The sequence below is a fragment of the Aspergillus foveolatus genome, assembly GCF_047715535.1.
Source record: "Aspergillus foveolatus strain CBS 279.81 unplaced genomic scaffold BDW70scaffold_30, whole genome shotgun sequence".
Taxonomy (NCBI): Eukaryota; Fungi; Ascomycota; class Eurotiomycetes; order Eurotiales; family Aspergillaceae; genus Aspergillus; species Aspergillus foveolatus.
The window spans coordinates 101692-118801 of record NW_027396094.1 but is presented as its reverse complement, the minus strand read 5'-3'; the positions used below and the strand labels follow the sequence as shown (position 1 = coordinate 118801).

Genomic DNA, 17110 nt, shown 5'->3' with positions numbered 1-17110 from the left:
CCCATGGGGAATGCACAACTGCCATTGCCTGACGGCTTTCCGGAGTATTCCCGAACCTTGTGGTGCGGCCGGATGTAGTCGTCCGCTATACGGACGACTGGGGCCGTTGGCGGGCGTTTAGCCGAGTAAGCTTGATAGGAGCCGCGTTACCGTGGAACGATCGAGCATAAAGCTTCACGGCTCTCTCGGGCTTTGTCGTCCGTCTGGGAGGCCCGCTCCGGCCGGGTGTGGCTTTAGAGGGAGCTGGGCAGAGAGACACCGTCCTCGTCCCGATATGCCCCCATACGGCCGTACGGACGACTGGATCAAACGGAAGGGCAGCGAGGGACCCTCTTGAGCAAAATGTAGTCTTAAAGGGGCAGCATTGTGCACAGTGATTTCTTTTTAGCATCTACTCCCGTCCATTTTACCTCTTCTGGCCATCTCCTACGCCATCTGCTACCTATCTCCAGTACCACACCCTACACCATCTGAGGCTGCTCTCGCCACAACACCTCCTAGGACTCCAGAAACCACATCAAAATGACGAACCAGAGCATCAAGAGGCCTAACCCTCCCCTCCCTGACAGCGTCTTCGCCATGTTCTCCATGAAAGGCAAAGTCGCCATTATCACTGGTGGTTCCGGCGGAATCGGGTACGAAGTTGCGCGCGCCCTCGCCGAAGCTGGCGCCGACATCGCCCTATGGTATAACTCTTCTCCGGCTGAGAAGCTAGCAGAGACACTGGTGAAGGACTTTGGGGTCCGCGCCAAGGCTTATAAAGTGGCCGTGCAGGAGTTTGAGCAGGTCCAGGCCGCCACAAATGCCGTTGTGGCCGACTTTGGCGGGCTGGACGTTATGATTGCGAATGCGGGCATTCCGTCCAAGGCAGGTGGACTCGACGACAGACTTGAGGACTGGCACCGGGTCGTGGATGTGGACTTCTCGGGCGCCTACTACTGTGCGCGTGTTGCGGGAGAGATCTTCAGGAAGCAGGGACATGGCAATCTCATCTTCACGGCGAGCATGAGCGGGCATGCGGTCAACGTGCCGCAGCAGCAGGTATGTGTCCTCTTCGTCTCCTCATCCTGGTCAAAACTTTGAAATACTCACAATTTCTGCTAGGCCTGCTACAACGCCTGCAAAGCGGGCATTATCCACCTCGCCAAATCGCTCGCCGTCGAATGGGCCGACTTTGCCCGGGTCAACAGCGTCAGTCCTGGGTATATCGACACGGCCATCAGTGGAGACTGTCCGTTTGAGATGAAAGAGGCGTGGTATGGACTTACGCCGTTGAAGAGGGATGCAGATCCACGAGAGCTCAAGGGGGTGTATTTGTACCTGGCGAGCGATGCAAGCACATATACGACGGGGGCAGATATTGTCGTTGACGGGGGATATACGTGTCGGTAATTTAACTAGAGGTATACGATGCTGTAATTAGGTATGATGATATGAGTAGAGTCCTCCCGTATTCGCGCCCACTGAGCCAGTTTCTTTCCCGTACGTCTCGAAGTCTGCGCAGAGATATACTCTGCTAGAGCCCAGTAGTAACTACCGAAATTGGGCACCGTGCCATTAGAGACTGTTCAAGACGTCCAGTTACGTAGGGTGCAATATCCCTCACGTACATGGACGAAGGAACACAATCCCATCTTTAATAAACAATATAGTGGCTTAGGACGGCATCACGGATATAAAAAAAAATATAAACTCAAATAAAGTATAATTAAGAATAACAACTCAGTCATATTTACTAACCGCTATTTCAAGTCCTATAATAGACGGACAAGGAACAGGCGCCTTCGCAGGTGCCCAGCAAACGAGTGTTGTGCTAGCCATTGCTCGCAAACATGACGAAATTCATGGAGACAAGTTTAACTGGCATCTCTGGATGTCTGAGGTTCTCGTACAGCTACTCTCATGAATTAAGACTCTAATTGATACGTTTATGAGGTGCACCCTACCGAGTCCTAGCCTGCCGTATCAACGCAGCGTACAGCTGGTGAATGTATATTACTGGTCCTCGACGAAGAATATGCATGGAAACCGTTACTATAGCCCTTTTTCATTGCCGGTAATTCGCCTCACTACCGCAACCGCTTGAAATTGGCTGTTTCGGCTCTAGAAGCGTGCGCGCGCGGGTTGGGTTGAAGCAAGTCTCATTCAGGGCTACACCTACACCATGAACGCTTGATTCCTTTGGCGTATTTTGGAGCTTATGAGGAGCGCTTATTCTCTGGACACGATAGAAGTCAATGGAAATGTGTAGGACATCAAATTATTGCTCATTCTATTGAACAGCAAGGAATAACCCGTGTTTAGACCTAGATAATCTCCAATGTTTCATCTTCTACCCGCCTTCCACCGTGGCTAAGTTGGATATATCAGCGCCCTATTCTAATACAATCCCGCACACATCCAACTGTCCGCGTCATCAACATTCCCAGAACCATCATAGGCAGCCATGTCAGGATAAGGGCATAGCGGGCGCTGCCGCTGTACCCCCTCCGCCGGATTATCATTCACATATTTCGTCGCCACAAGACTGTCCGGCGCAGTCCCATTCTCTACCCAGGCCATGATTGCTCGCAGCACATCATGTCGCGCATCCTGGTACCCTGGCACGCCGCGAACTTCCGTCGTCGTATTCAGCGCCGTGTTTTGCCCGTCACCGTTGAAGTACCAGGGAGCGTTCATGTTAGAGGGGGTCAGCTCGCAGTGCTGCATGCCGGGAACTAGAAATAAGCGGTAAAAATCGTCTAGTTTGATGCCTTTTGGCTCAAGAGCTTGGGCGACGTGCTCATAAAAATATATCGAAGAACCCGTAGCGATGGACGGGTCCGTGAAGCCGTGGTACTGGATAAGCTTGCCGCCCTTTCTATAGAAGGGGGAGATGTCAAAGTCCCCAGCAGTCGCGTTGCCCGGGTTGAGCGCGTCCGAGAGGGCGATCAGCCCGTCGTTCCAGTCCTCCCATGTCCAGTCGCTGCCGAGTTGCATCATGTACTGGATATACGTGACAAAGTCTGCGTCCGGCCCGCTGGAGGACCAGGATGCTTCGGTGCCCTTCGTGTAGCCCGGGAAGACGAAGGTATCGTTGGCCGTGTACCAGTCGCTGTGCAGCTTGTTGACGGTTTCTATCTGTGCCGCAGTGAGGCATGTTGTCCTGTCAGAGCCCGGGGTGCAAAGGAGGGTTTCCGGACGGAAGACGCAGCGGCGCGGGTCCATGATGATATTGTCTATCACCCCGTCCTGGGGGTCACATTGGCGGAGGACCTCGTCTGCGAGGGCGCTCAGCTGGGTGGAGTTGAGGAAGCCCTGTGCCGTCTGCGGCCAGTTCCAGATGCCCGTTGCAACAACCCACAGCTGCAGATGAGTGGTCCACCACGCGGGCGCGCCGGCGATCACGCCGTCAAAGTCGTCCGGGTACATCTCGACCTCTTTCAGCCCCTGCTTGCCGCCGGCCGAGCATCCGCGATAGTAACTGAACGCAATCTCGTCACCGTAGTACCCGCGGACGACGTTCTTGGAATTGACCACGGCATCGTGCAGCGCGCGCCATCCCCAGTTCTGCAGAGCGGCTTCGTTATGGTAGCCAAAGGAGCCGTTGTTGCCCTCGTGGCCGAGATCCGACGAGACCGCTGCGAAACCAGACCACGAGGCGTCGATGATGTCTGACCAGCCGATGCTGCCGGAGAACTCGCCGTTGCCTACGGCCATGAACCGCCCGTTCCACTCGTCAGGCAGGATCAAGCCGATGCTGTGCTGGGTATTCTCCGGCAGCGTGATGTTGGCTTGGATGTAGCAGCCCGGTTTTGGCACAATGAAGGCCGACGTTGCGTGTGGTGCGGAGAGAGCGCCATAATGCAGCGTCGCGTTCAGCGTGAAGCTGTCATTGGCTGCATAGTGGTTCGCATAGAATACGCGCGTGTCGTTGGGAAGGAAAGACTTGATAGTAGCGACGCTGCAGTGCTGGTGGGAGGAGGCTGAGCTAAGAGCCACTGCGCTGCCGACCAGGAACGCCGGCGCCGTGAGATGGACTTTCATTGGAAGGACTGAGAGTGAAAAAGCTGAGCTCAAAGACCGAAACGAGACCAGGGCTATTGCATCTTCTGGCCAGACTGGTCGTTGGCCGCCTGCCTTATATATCGGATCTGACAACGACAACGCTGCAGATGAGCGTACACCACCACTTGATCCATCCGCAAGGTGGGCCAACCGGCCGTAATAGTCTCTCAGGGTAGTCTCGCCCGAGGCCGTCATTGCTTAGCGGTTCATAAATCCGGCTGGTGCCTGATAGAGAATATCTTTACCCGCTGAGGACTAGACTCCGCAGTTTAGCCGTAGATCATAACGCCGAGTGCATACGCAACCCTCTTCATCATAAAACTGAGGAACCAGGTGTTGTAGAGTGGGCTCTATCGTCTGCTTGAGTCCACTCACAACCTCACAAAATGGGTAGTACGTAGCCTGGACCCAATGAATAGGCCATTCCCGCTGTGGATCTCGCTATCTACATAGAGCCGTCAATTGAGGTCCACAACAAAGCTCACTATCGCTTAAGCGGTTTTCTTCCGGTCATCCAGACTAGATGCGACATTTTCCAGAACATATAACATCTCAAGAGTTGACGAGCGTATACTCGGCGTGGCATCCGTCAGCAAGCAGTAAAAGGTGGTAGCTATGAAGGGGAAGAGTGTAAGGAATTGCTTGCCTTACCTTCATTGCGAGAGGGTCAGGCGCGTACGATAGACGAAAGAACGATCTCCTTGAGCGGGAAATTGGAAGAGAGACAACAGCTGACCAATATTCGCGTGCAGAGAATCAACTCCCTTAACAGTTTGCATGGGCTTGTATTGCGGTGATACACGAAAGTTAAACACTCATCCTTCTTCATTGAGAACTTCAAGTAATTCTAAAATCAGTGACATTGAAATTTAGCCAACTAGAGCCAGAGTAGAGGCATTATGTGCAATATATGTCGAAGTATCTAGCCTTCCTTCACACGCCTTGAGCTTCGCAATATGAATAAACTAGAGCAGCCTGAATGATACACGTATCAGAGTTTTCCGGGAGTTTTCAAAACCAAAGAAGCCAGCTTGATACTGATCCCATTATGCCCTATCTCTCTTGCAATGATGGCTGCGACTGCCTTGCAAGCTAGGCAGGCCCGTATTTCCATGACCTGCAGTTGTTTGGTAGAAGTTAGTACTAGGGCCCAGGTCTGCCTCTCACGTCATAGAGTTCACTGGCTGGTCTCTAATGGAAGAGTTTCGGCCAAATGGTGGTGGGAAGGAGTATGAGAGAGCATTATCAACGAATAGACTAGCATTGATTAGAAGAGTAGCGCATCCACCAAGCCCTTCCTTCATGTGCTTCTATCAAGCTCTTTGCAAATGTAGCCTTGGCCTGCAAATAAAAGTGATGAGCTTCGAAGGGCACGTTATAGATATAGGGTTCGATGGACACGATACAAGCCACTAATATGCTGTCTAGAAACCGGGCAAGGAGTACTAGTGATAGCCCTCGGTTCAAGGATGTTTAAGTATTCTTCAACTTTAGCAACATCCTCATTGAGCTCCATCCCCTTTATAGTAGGTGAAGTACCGGTATTTGTCCAGATAAAAGCCTCGGTGCATTTTTCTGTGTGCTTGAAATACAGACCCAATGAGTAAGGGTCCACCTGCGCAGCTAGAAGTCCAGCAACGGATGTTTATTTACGGATTTGGTTTGTTGATAAACTTCACCTGTGCTTTACGAGAACAGGGATGCGCGAGCGTTTCTTCCTTATCTAAGAATCATACTATATTTAGTCTCTGTACGTATGAACATGCTATTCCCTGCCTAGAGACCGAGTTCTCTGCGAAAAAATTCCAAGATGGGGTATAATATTACGAAGGCAGAAGATTGTTCTTGTGGTTTGATTCCACGCATGCTCCAGCTACTTTTAGTCACAGTGACTTGCAACCAGGAAACTGTTACTCCAGAGCAACACTGATGTATGAATGCAAGCAATCACATTCTCTCAATTGGGCTTCTTAGAACAAGACCTATATTGAGTGGACAGTAGCAAAGGAAACATAAACAGTTGGTCAAGCACCTAGAATTTGTTCTCACAAGGAGGCGTTGACTTCGGTCTCCTCGCTTGATACAAATGTTATATCATATTTCGGGTGTCCTCCATCCGCTCTGCGAGTTCATTTGCACTTCTAGATCATTGCGCATTGCAGAGTGCGGAAATATGATATTCCTGCGCTCGTCAGTATCGCAGCGCGTCCAGATTGCTAGGGAGGACGACATCCCCATCCTCAACCACCAAACAATCCATAATAGCACGCCGTAGCGCATTATTCCTTTTCGCAGATCTGCTTAGTCCGTACCTGACTTGTAATATAGCTGCGAGATCATTGCGCGAAGCCCCATCCGACTTTAGGCCGAGGACCTTCAGGAGATCCACGATTGACGACCTCCAGTCTTTGGCACCAGTTTGCCGGCCCCTGTGCTCCAGTAGATCCTCGAGCTTAGGGTTACGGGCTACGTATCATTTAGCACACCAGCCTTGTTTGCATTGACTGACTCCCAGCGTCCTCCCGCATCTCTTGCATAGGCGCTCTGATGATGAGATTGTCAGCTCAATCACAGCCTCAGTCTTACTAGAACTTAATGGCTGTAGATAGAAGGGGATAGAGACTTGTATGCGTTGCTTTCCGGCTTATAAGGCCAGGAACTCACCGTATTTCACCGCAATCCCATGGACTGCCGTCAGACTTGGCAGCCATTTTCTTTTAGCGCAGCGAGACAATTGCTATTCATCGAATTTCCGCTACCAAGTTTGACCTTGGGTCATCCACCCGAAATACCCTTAGCGCTGCACTTCGCTGGATACTCGGGATGGCCCCGTTTACCTCGAAGGACATTTGGGCGCTAGTAGTGGAGACCATTGAGCCATATGACAGACTAGCTAGGAATCAAGGACAAGACACTGAGGCCTTGGTCGGTCTCGCGCCATATATTGCCGTAATTAAAGTGGATGAGCTTTCGCTAGTCCCTCCTGGCTCTGGGTCCAGACTAGGTAGAGCCAATGTTAGGGTTGGAGGAGCAAAAGCGCCGTCGGCGATTATTCGTATCACGCAGGATTGGCGGTAGAGATAGCTCCAGTTGCCCGGCTGAAGGCTATGCGCGTGCCAGTTAGATACCCATTAGACCAATAAATAAAAATGCACGAGGCTATATGAATTTCTGGGATTTGAGCGGGGAGATAAATGACGCCAGACTTGTTCCCTCACCTACTGCACAACTTCAACTTCTTATACCTGAACATATAAATCCCTGATGTAATGACGGACCCTCCCCTCAAGAGGAAAAAAAGATTCACTAGGCGTCTGAGAGTCCTATCTTATCTATGCAGACGTAGCAACTATAAAGAATCAAAAACGCCCTTGCGCGGTTTGTACCTGTCTGCGAGTATCCGGAATCTATGGCCGGCTGAATACCTTATAATATGGCCTCCCCATCGAAAATGTCAGCAGATGCCTTGAAATCTTCTGCATAAGATGCCGCTTATCAGCAGCACGTTTGGAAGTCGAGTACGGCGCCGTGAAAGAGCTGGCTATGTGCCTGTCCACCGCAAATGTCTTGCTCAGCGGCGAACATGTGCATGGCAAAGGGCCACTGACCTTTGTTCAACGAGAGCCATATTTATGTAAGCGCTACTGACAGTTCACAATGGCCGTGAACATGGAGCGCGTTCGCATCTTCCCAACAGGCTGCCGGCTGGCGCAGCAGGATGCTATGTTCGTCGCATTGGCGGCAATCTAGAATCAAACTGGCTGCGCAAGGCATAATATCGGCGACGGGAGGGCGTTTTGAATGCCCCAGACGCAGCCATCGCGCAGCTTTGTCTGAATAAGCAGCCCGCTTGACGATAGCTCCTCCATCCCCGATGAGTGTATTTCCCGTTCGCTGCATGAAACGTCTGCCATACAGTCAGCTACTAATCCTTAGCACGATAAGCTCGTGCATGTAATGGTATATGTCCTCTCCGCGTAATACTATCGGACTTTTGGTGCGGGGGTTGGCATCCCATCCGACCTTATTCAACATCCCTCCCTCTCCCACCTCCCAATGAAGCGCATTTTGATTACATCCTAAAGAATTGGCTTAACTTGGGTAGCCGTGATTCGGATGTATATTGTCTGTAGCTGAAGGACTGCTCACGACTCTTGTGTGCATGGATCACTGTGCGGATGAATCATTCCATTCCGCGGCCGTGCCCTAATCACCAATACTCGTCAGCATCGACTAGCTCTTTAAATGTTCGCCAACAATTTTTATATCATTTTGGTTGCAGATCGCTGAAGAAACTTTTGCTCTAGGACACTTATTCGAGGCTCTCCACCCACCAAAGCACCAGTCTCGTTCGCGAGTGGCCCACCAGGTATCGGCCCAGCTTAAGCTATATCACTTTATTCGACTGTTGTCATTCCGGACCGGGCCGTTCGGGAGCCCGAGATGCTCTTCTCAGGTTCGGTCGCATTTAATGGAGTTTTTTGTGGTCTGCTCTTTACTCACGTATAAACAACCCTCTCGCTCCCGCTCTCCCCTTCCCTCTGATAAATCATATCTCGCCTCTCAAGACACCCAAAATTGACCGCAAAAAAGACAGAAATCTGTTCACCTGCCCAACCGACACTGCGGATTGGCACTCGCCGATTTAACCTGGCCATCTTTCAGACAGAGGGCATCCGGGACCGTCTGCAGAAGATCGCGCCGCAACGAACGTACAAGATTGAGACCCTCCTTCCACTGGGTGACCGGGACAAGTCGACGGCGCTGTATGACTTCAATACAAAGAGTCTGTGGACGACAGAGCTGGAGGAGAAACTCACGTCCGGTCAGTTGGATGTCATTGTGCATTGTCTGAAAGGTGAGACTTCCCTGCTACCCATTCTCCCATTCTCTTAGCATTATGTCCCTCTTTGTCTTCATTCTCAGCTCTCTTTGTGGCACAGAATGAACACCAAGAGGAAAATAATGAAGAAATGAAAAAGAGAAAGACCAACGGATACAGACATGCCAACCACACTCCCCGAAACCTGCGAGCTCGCCGCGATCTCAACCCGCGACGACCCGCGGGACGCCCTGATCGTCAAGGCTGGCCTGCCGTACACAAGCCTGACGACCCTCCCAGAGGGCGCCGTGGTGGGCACCTCGTCGGTGCGCCGCTCGGCCTAGCTCCGACGCCTGTATTCGCACCTGCGCTTCGCCAACTTGCGCGGCAACGTGGAAACACGGCTGGCCAAGCTCGACGACCCAGCCAGCGAGTATACGTGCATGGTGATGTCAGCTGCAGTCCTGAAGCGCGTGGGCCTCCAGCACCGCATCAGCCAGTACCTTGGCTCGAAGGATGGAGGGATCCTCCATGCGGTAGGGCAGGGCGCGCTCGGCCTGTAAATCCGCAAGGGAGACGCGGAAATGCAGACGCTGCTGGCACTGCTGGCGGACCGCAAGAATACGCTGGCTTGTTTGGCGGAGCGGTCCCTGATGCGGACACTGGAGGGTGGGTGTAGCACTCCCATTGGGGTGGAGACGGAATGGGTCCAGCCGCAGCAGGACCAGGCAGACGACCGGCTGCAAATGACGGCCATCGTCGTCAGTATAAACGGCTCCTGTAGCGTGCAAGGGACCATCGAGGCCAGAATCCGCACGGAGGATGAGGCCACAGCTCTCGGGCAGGATCTGGCGAGGAAATTGGTCGAAGGCGGTGCAGAGGCAATTCTGAGAGATATTAATGCTAACCGGCCGGCGAAGGACTGAGGGCCAGTCTTATTCAGATAGATATAGATTATATGTGTTTGCTGTTCATGAGGTCTGGGCTTTTCACTACGGGCAGCCTTTTGGCTAGAACTCTACATTTTCCAGTTTACTTCACCCAACAATATGTTTGGCCGGTCCACTATAGAGTACACGCAGTTGTCATATATACCGCGATAGTAGTCGAAAGGTACCACTCCATCTGGTTTTCATCATTAGTCCTCTTTGCTCTTCAGCGTAGACGGATGGAGTCTCAGTGGAGTTTATCTAGGTCGAGAAGCCGCCATCTGACTTATTGCGCATTTTCATGTCGTACTCAGTAGAATCAATAGGAGCTGCCCTTATTCAGAGTCATGCCAGCTACCTTCATCAGAGTGACGGCCTAATCTTCTCCGACTATCTAAACCTTTAGGGAAGAATTGCGGGATCTGTTACCAAGCACTGCCGTATCGTTATCATACAATAAAACAGACTTCTTGCGTGATCAATCATCTACAAAGTTTGCAGGAACTGGCTGACTGCAGATATCTTGGCATTTCGCTCTTTCTTCGACATGAAACACATATAACTCGGTCTTTTCAAAAAAATGCCGCTGCAATTTCATGAAGACAAGTCAACCCTATGCGTTTCTACCGGGGGGACAGAGAGACCAAGATCCTTACCGAACTCCTCGTCCTCCAACGGACTAATTAAGGAAAGTCACCCTTTTAAGGGAGCAATCTTGTCTCGAGGGCTACTCGTAACAGAATGCTGACTATATTAAGTCAAATTTTCTTATACCGGGCATAACCCGGGGGTAAAAGCTCCCATGGAATGCTTTATGCACATCTTATAAGCATAAACATTGAATTAATATATCGCGACGAATACTGAGCCACAGGGGCGAGGGTAAGTACAATGAACAGGTCGGACGACAAGAAGGGGACGAATGTCTAATCATTATTAACATCAAAATGAAAGGAGTCACGTCCAAATTTCCCGAAATTGGACATGTTGATCAGGATCATGATAAAATGTTTAGGTCCTCCGGTTCAAATACTGGGACCAGAGCGGATGTAGCCATGCCTTGGAAGCGACGTTGTGGCTACTCAGGCCGCTTATGCGCAGTGTAAAACTAATGCGGCACATCAACCTGACTCCAGGCGCTTCTGACTGTTGGTTGCCCCCAGTGGTGAGTCGGCGCTCTCTGGGTTTACTAAGATCAAACTACAGTGGTATATATAAAAATCTACCAGGTTGAATTTGAGTCCGTTGCCGGAACGGGGACTCTGAGGAATTTGGAGAAATGGAATAAAAACTGACTAAATACAGGCCTGATGATTGTTCTTCGCCGATGTTACTATACTTGTCTCTTCGACATTGAACATGAGACAGCTAGTCCTGTATATCGAGATAGGCAGGGCTCGCCTCCAAGATGGATAGACAGTTCTCAGGAGATAGACAGAATCATTGCTCCAAATCAGGTCCCAGTGATATATGGCATAACCCTCATCAGAGTGTCAAAAAAGGGCCACGTCAAACCCCTAGAACACCCAGTCATTGGCACCAGTCGCTAAGGCAGGCAAGTTCAAGTCTGCCTAAAGGTGTCTTAACACGAATGTCTCGTCATCTGTGGCCACAGAGGCCGGGAGATGCGCGTCTGGCCCTCGGAGGCTGGGCCCATTGATCTGTATCTAACTTCATACCCCGGATCGTTGCTCCGGATATTAGTGTACCACTGGCCTTTTATTGAGGAAGCGAAGAATTGAGGTTTCTTGATTCATCGGTACTGGAACTGACTTTCTAAATTTTATTATGCCAGCCTTCGAGGTGGAACCTGCTGGCACGAACAAATCTCTTTGCTACCTACCTAGAACCTACATGACTCTGTCCTCTCCATATTTACCCACCTGCAACGCAAGCCTGATGCCTCCGGGCCACGATTCCATGCATTGTTTCAAATTTCCCGTCTACCTTGGAACGAGAATAGGATATGATAGGAGTAGAAGTAGACCAGCGGCATTTAGTGCAATCTATGGTGCTCTGTAAAGCAGGACCACGTAAGCCGTCAAACAGCCAAATCTAAATCCTGCTAGGTCTGGCCTGGCGCGACTTTGACGCCTGCGATGGGCCATTCAGGGCCAGCGAGCTGTCAAGCCGTCGAGGGAGGGATAGTGCCGTACCCGTGTAGATGGCCATCGCCATCAGGGTCAGACCAGGATGGCGGATGCGCGTGGACATTCAGGCATAACATTGAGTTTGTTCGCAACAATCATGTCCTGTGTTACTGAGAGATCACTCCAAAACTCATAGGCAGAGTAGACGACGGCGCTTCACCCAACTCCAATTGCTCGAACGCAGATTGCAAGACAGGGTCAAGATCCACCAATTAGGTCAACCTGACAGTTACTCAGTGACGCCTTAGACTCAGAGTCAGACACACTTCCCTGGTCTAACATGCTCAGAACTGACCGGGCCTCTCCGTAGCCTACGTAGTCGGGGGCCCCAGCCCTACCCACAACGTCCCATTCATTGCCGATTCTAGAAGTTGAATGTCGAACTCTAGTCTCCACTCCCAGAGGATCAAACGCCCAGGATTCCGATACCAACCTTAGAGCGGTTTGGTGCTCCACCTGCGTACCGTGCAGCTCGTAGGCACGAAGCCCACGTCGTAGTCCTTAGGCAAAGCCCACCTACGAGCCTGAAGCGCAAGTCTCAACAGATCTACCGGAACGGGACTTTGGGCTTGGGCGCTGTTCCACCCACGATCTTCCCGCTGGTGAAAATGGCAGAGCAGTTCTTCAACTTTAATATACGGACTATATACGATGCGCTGCGGCGCTGACTCCTGCTTTGGCCGCGGACGGGGAGGAGAGGGGTACGGCAGCAGACCAATGCAGAGCATTACTGCCAGGTACTAGACACTAGCTGACCTGGCCTGGCCACCTGACGGGCTCTCAGTCTGGGGCAAGCCCAACCCTGAGCGGCTCCGCGTCGTCGTCAGCCAAGGAGGGGAATTGGTAGGTAAATGGCAGTGCGTGTTACCCGCGGCGTAGTATTGGGATAACCCCAGCTAGTGGCCCCTACAGTGAGGAGCCAACTAGGAATTCAGGACCAGAAGATGTCATTGCCGCTCTTCCACTCAGACTACAGCCCAGTATAGCCCTCCGGTTACTGCGGGATGGGGATTTGGGCCGCTCTGATCCATGCTCTAGTCCCGGCGTCCCAAATCATACTGTTGACTCATGTCATAAGGAGCACAGAGGGGTAGTATTTCAGAATTTCAAACACCCACCGGGCCGAATGCAACCTAATCTCGATGTCAGGATCACCCGGCGCTCCACGATTTGGAATTCATTCGTCTGCGGGCCGGGACGGTAGTGGCGAATTTTCTGGAAGGAAAGTAGCAAAGTAAGGGATACCCACAACGGCTTGGAGGCATTCAGCTGTTGCGAGTGCAGGTGTAGATGTGGGCCTGATATATACGGTGCTCATGCCTGGATAGCCAAGAATAAGAGTATAAACGGACGAGGAAGTAAGAGAATTCAGTTCATTCAGTAGCAGATACCACTCCAGGAGGTCTGCATGGACAATAGATAGAGATGACTGACAATCATGCATATAATAGTACAGTTGGAGAAAAAAATCAATAAAAAATAAACCAAGGATCGACGGGACAGTATCCACCCAGATCACCAAAATTAAGCAGTATGAAACAAACACGGACGCTAAGAGTACAGCCACAACTCCAATGAAACCAAAGAAAAGAACAGGGAAAAATATAGAAAAAAAAGAAAACGAAAACGAAAAGATTAGACCAGAGCGTATGCTTCTGGTGGAAAAATTAAGCATTAAGATCAATTCTTAATCACCGACTTCCTCTTTCCGCGTAGCATAAACCCCACAAAGCTCTTGGCCGATGATGGAGTCTCCGATTCCTTGTTCTTGGACTGTTTCAGGCTCTTCTTGCTGCTGTGGGTCTTGCTCTTGCTCTTGGGGGACGCCTTCTGTTCTTCTGGTTGCGGGTTGAGCTCCGCTCGCAGACTGCTGGACGAGTACCCACCCATCGGCATCGTACTGGACCTGGACTTGACCATGGATATTGAGCCGCGGTAGGGCAGCGGCGGACGCTTCCCGGTGGCCTGGGAATGCGCAGCGGACATGCTGGAGACGCTGTAGAGAGACCCCGAACGGGAGCGGTTGTAGGCGGGCGAGCCGCAGGAGTAAGGGCTTGGACTCGCAGTGCGAGAGGGCGGCTGGCTGGAGGAGAGGGGAAGGGAGTACGTGGAACTGGCGCAAGAGTCCTCGTGCCCGTTACCGTAAGTCGGGATCGGGGTTGAGGTCCGGGACTGGGACTGGGCTGGGAAGAGCGAGAAGGTCGCCGTGCTCTGGGCCGAGGGTGGTCGGCGCGAGGGCTCCTTCTGCAGGCGCCGCCGCGCGTCTGCGGCGGGGGTCTGAGGCCGAGAGAAAGACATTGAGCGCGCACGAAAGGATAAGGGGCGTGGCGCCTCGACGGCCGGCGCGCTCATGGGCTCGTTCACGGCCTGACGGGGACCGCAGTTCTTAAGCGTATCCAGGGCGCTGAGGCTGCCGGGCGTCTTGGTGTGCAGGGGCCGGCTGGGATACGGCGAGCGGTCCCGGCCGCGGTGCGGCCATGGCTCGCCCAGGACCGGCTGGGACCTGGAGGCTTCGTCGTTGGAGTAGACCGAGCCCGAGCTGGCGGAGGACGAGGGCGACGGCAGGTTGCCGTTTCTGGGAGAGAAAGAGGAAGACGGGCAGGACTCGGTGGGTGAGATTAGGATTAGATTAGGTTTCGCGTGTTCGACGTATGTGACCTGTTCGGCCACGAAGATATCGCTCTCGTCGTCGGAATAGACGGAGGCGGATGAAGCAGAATTGAATGAGTTGCGTGGTGAAGTAAGTGGTTCGGAAGGGACGTAGACTGAAGGTTGCAGTAAGATAGGTGATTGAAGCGGGGTCGTAGAGTCAGGAGAGGGCAGTTCGATGATCATCTCGTCGTCGTCGTCGTCATGGTCGAAGATGGTGCAGGGCTCCGTCACAAAAGTTGCGCTGCTGCTGCGCTTGACGGTGTCTATAGATCCGGGGCGTGAGGTCTTGCGGTCTGTTGGGAGCGACAGGAGACGGGAGAACGCCGGTCTGCCAGCCCCTGACCCCGGGGACTGCTGCTCTTGTTCGTCGTTCTGTTCCTGCTCATGGCCCCCATCGCTGACGCTCAAGATAGAGTCGAGAGTGGCCGAGCGCTTGTGGGCATCGAGCGGCGAGGCGTGGCCCTCTGATTCGGAGATATCCTCTTCGTCGGAGTCATAGTGTCGTGGGAGCGTTCGGTTCACGTAGCTGAGATCCAGCGCTACGGGGTCGTACATGATGTTGAAAGTGACAGTCAATGTCGAGTCGTATACAACAGAGTAGGAATGGCCGGATCACTACTCGGGGTCACCAGGACAGTTGGCGGGGGGGAAAGTCGAGGGAGTCGAGGGAATCGGGGGTGAGGTGAAAAATCCAGCATCAGACCGTCAGAGGGAGCAGGAGTTAATGAATGAAGGGCTTTGCAGAGTGAAGAATGATCAGGGATAGCGATAGATTAATGTCTAATGAGTCTAGCGAGGCTAACCAAGTGGACCGCAGGAATAAGAACGGCTCTAGTGCAGAACGTGCAGCGAACATGCCAGGATAGACGACGTAAGCAGGCCAAGCAGCCGAAGCAGCTAAGCTGGGCCTTGCCTGCCATTGCCCTTGCCCATGGCCCATGGGCCATGGGCCCATTGGGGCCCCGAAATAGAGAGCCCTTGCATAGCTACAGGTACCAAAGCACGGCCAATGGACAGGATCTGACAGATCCAAGGTGACCTGCTATCCAACGTCCACATACTCGCACTATTGAACAATATGACAGAGTCAGGGACTCTAATTCTAGCCAGTGAGCAGTTCCACTGCGAGAGACGCAGTCGTCGACGGGGTCTGTGCAAGCCCTAAGCCTCGCCCCCTGATCCGCCAAGGCCCGGTTCCTTATCTCAAACACGCCAGCAGCAGCAGATTGACAGCCCCAGTCTAGCAGAAACATCCGCTTTTTGAGCTGGCCAATCGGAGATTTTGTGGCCGATGGACCCTCGCAGGTTCCTTGCCTTAGTCTTTTGGGCCTCGCACCCACGCCGCGATCGTACCGGAATTGATCGTTTCACATAGCGAGCCCTCTCTTAGGGTTAAACACGAAGGGTTCGCAGAACGCGCTTCCTTCATACCCACCCTTTATCCCAGAGAGGTAGGTTGAGACAGTGCTCGTATCCAGTCTGGAGACCATGACCATGCCCAGCTTTAAGCTTCACAGCGGACTCTCCACAACACATGCAGGAACGGTTGCAGTGTGAAACCGGCCAAGTGAACTCTGCGCGCGAGTGGCTGGCAGTTCATAGTAACAGTACGGAGCAAACTCAATCGCCCCTCGGCTGATGCAGGCCCGTCCAGTTTATGCACGCAAACCCTGCTGCAATGTGACCTGCTGCCGCCACCGCAACCGGCGAGTGCAGGCCAGTCGAAGCGCGCCCCCGATTCTGCTCGCGCCCTTGCGTCGTCGCGTGCCGGTCTATTGGCCACGTCTCCCAGCCTCCGCGCTTCTGCGGGCTGGACGCCCACGCTGCCGTTGAGACAGTCCTGCTCCGTACCAGTATACGGAAGAGATACCCCAGAGGATATGCAGTGCACCATGCATGGGCCGAACGGTGCTCACTGCTTGGTTTCTCTGCCCAGCCTCCCGCTCGGCTCTGCTCGTCAACGGCAGCGTGCTCTCACTGCGGTTTCAGATCCCCTCAACGGGGTGAGGCGCGCCGGCGCCGGCGCCGGGGTATAGGGTATATACTACGTACAACGGAATATACTCAGAGTACTACGTGTGGGTACGACTCGATCACCTCGCCCACAAGAGCACAAGCGTTTATCCCTCCTTTGTTATTCTTAGCACTCGCTCACCGCAAGAACGGGGCAGATGGATGTCCTGACCGATCCGAAGTCTATCACCATTAACTCCAACTAGCCAAGCACAACTACCGAGATTGACGACCAAGACAGACTACCAAGAAGGCTATCTAGACAGAGACGATCGTTTCGCTAGGTCATCCATCCGTCAATTGAGCTATCACGGTCGCTTCGAGGACAAACATGCTGGCGATCTGACGAGTCATTTCGACCAATGCTACCCGGGTCTAAGTGCCGGTCAGTGCCAACCCTGCTCGTCTGAAGATGATCAGCATCAGCTAACCAATCCAGATGCCAGAGAGACCAAAGAAACCAGGCTGCTCTATTTGCAGGACCAGTATGGCCGACT

General features: G+C 52.6%; 4 protein-coding genes across 4 annotated transcripts; 2 read left to right on the top strand and 2 right to left on the bottom strand.

The window, feature by feature from the left end:
• Positions 1–190: 190 nt before the first annotated feature.
• Positions 191–1392, top strand: BDW70DRAFT_168887 (uncharacterized protein; the record flags this gene model as incomplete). Its single annotated transcript, XM_073742573.1, has 2 exons — positions 191–1041; positions 1105–1392. The coding sequence occupies exons 1-2, from the start codon at positions 523–525 to the stop codon at positions 1390–1392; spliced, it is 807 nt and encodes a 268-aa protein (XP_073595165.1). The 5' UTR covers positions 191–522.
• Positions 1393–2379: 987 nt separating this feature from the next.
• Positions 2380–4026, bottom strand: BDW70DRAFT_168885 (tannase and feruloyl esterase; the record flags this gene model as incomplete). Its single annotated transcript, XM_073742572.1, has 1 exon — positions 2380–4026. One exon carries the CDS (start codon positions 4024–4026, stop codon positions 2380–2382), a length of 1647 nt encoding a protein of 548 aa, XP_073595164.1.
• Positions 4027–7704: 3678 nt separating this feature from the next.
• On the top strand, positions 7705–9795 carry BDW70DRAFT_150912 (putative porphobilinogen deaminase Hem3; the record flags this gene model as incomplete). The annotated part of the gene is made up of 5 exons (XM_073739228.1): positions 7705–7772; positions 8616–8905; positions 9050–9180; positions 9214–9405; positions 9442–9795. 5 exons carry the CDS (start codon positions 7705–7707, stop codon positions 9793–9795), a joined length of 1035 nt encoding a protein of 344 aa, XP_073595163.1.
• Positions 9796–13628: 3833 nt separating this feature from the next.
• BDW70DRAFT_168884 (uncharacterized protein) lies at positions 13629–15155 on the bottom strand (the record flags this gene model as incomplete). Its single annotated transcript, XM_073742571.1, has 1 exon — positions 13629–15155. One exon carries the CDS (start codon positions 15153–15155, stop codon positions 13629–13631), a length of 1527 nt encoding a protein of 508 aa, XP_073595162.1.
• Between the last annotated feature and the right edge of the window lie 1955 nt (positions 15156–17110).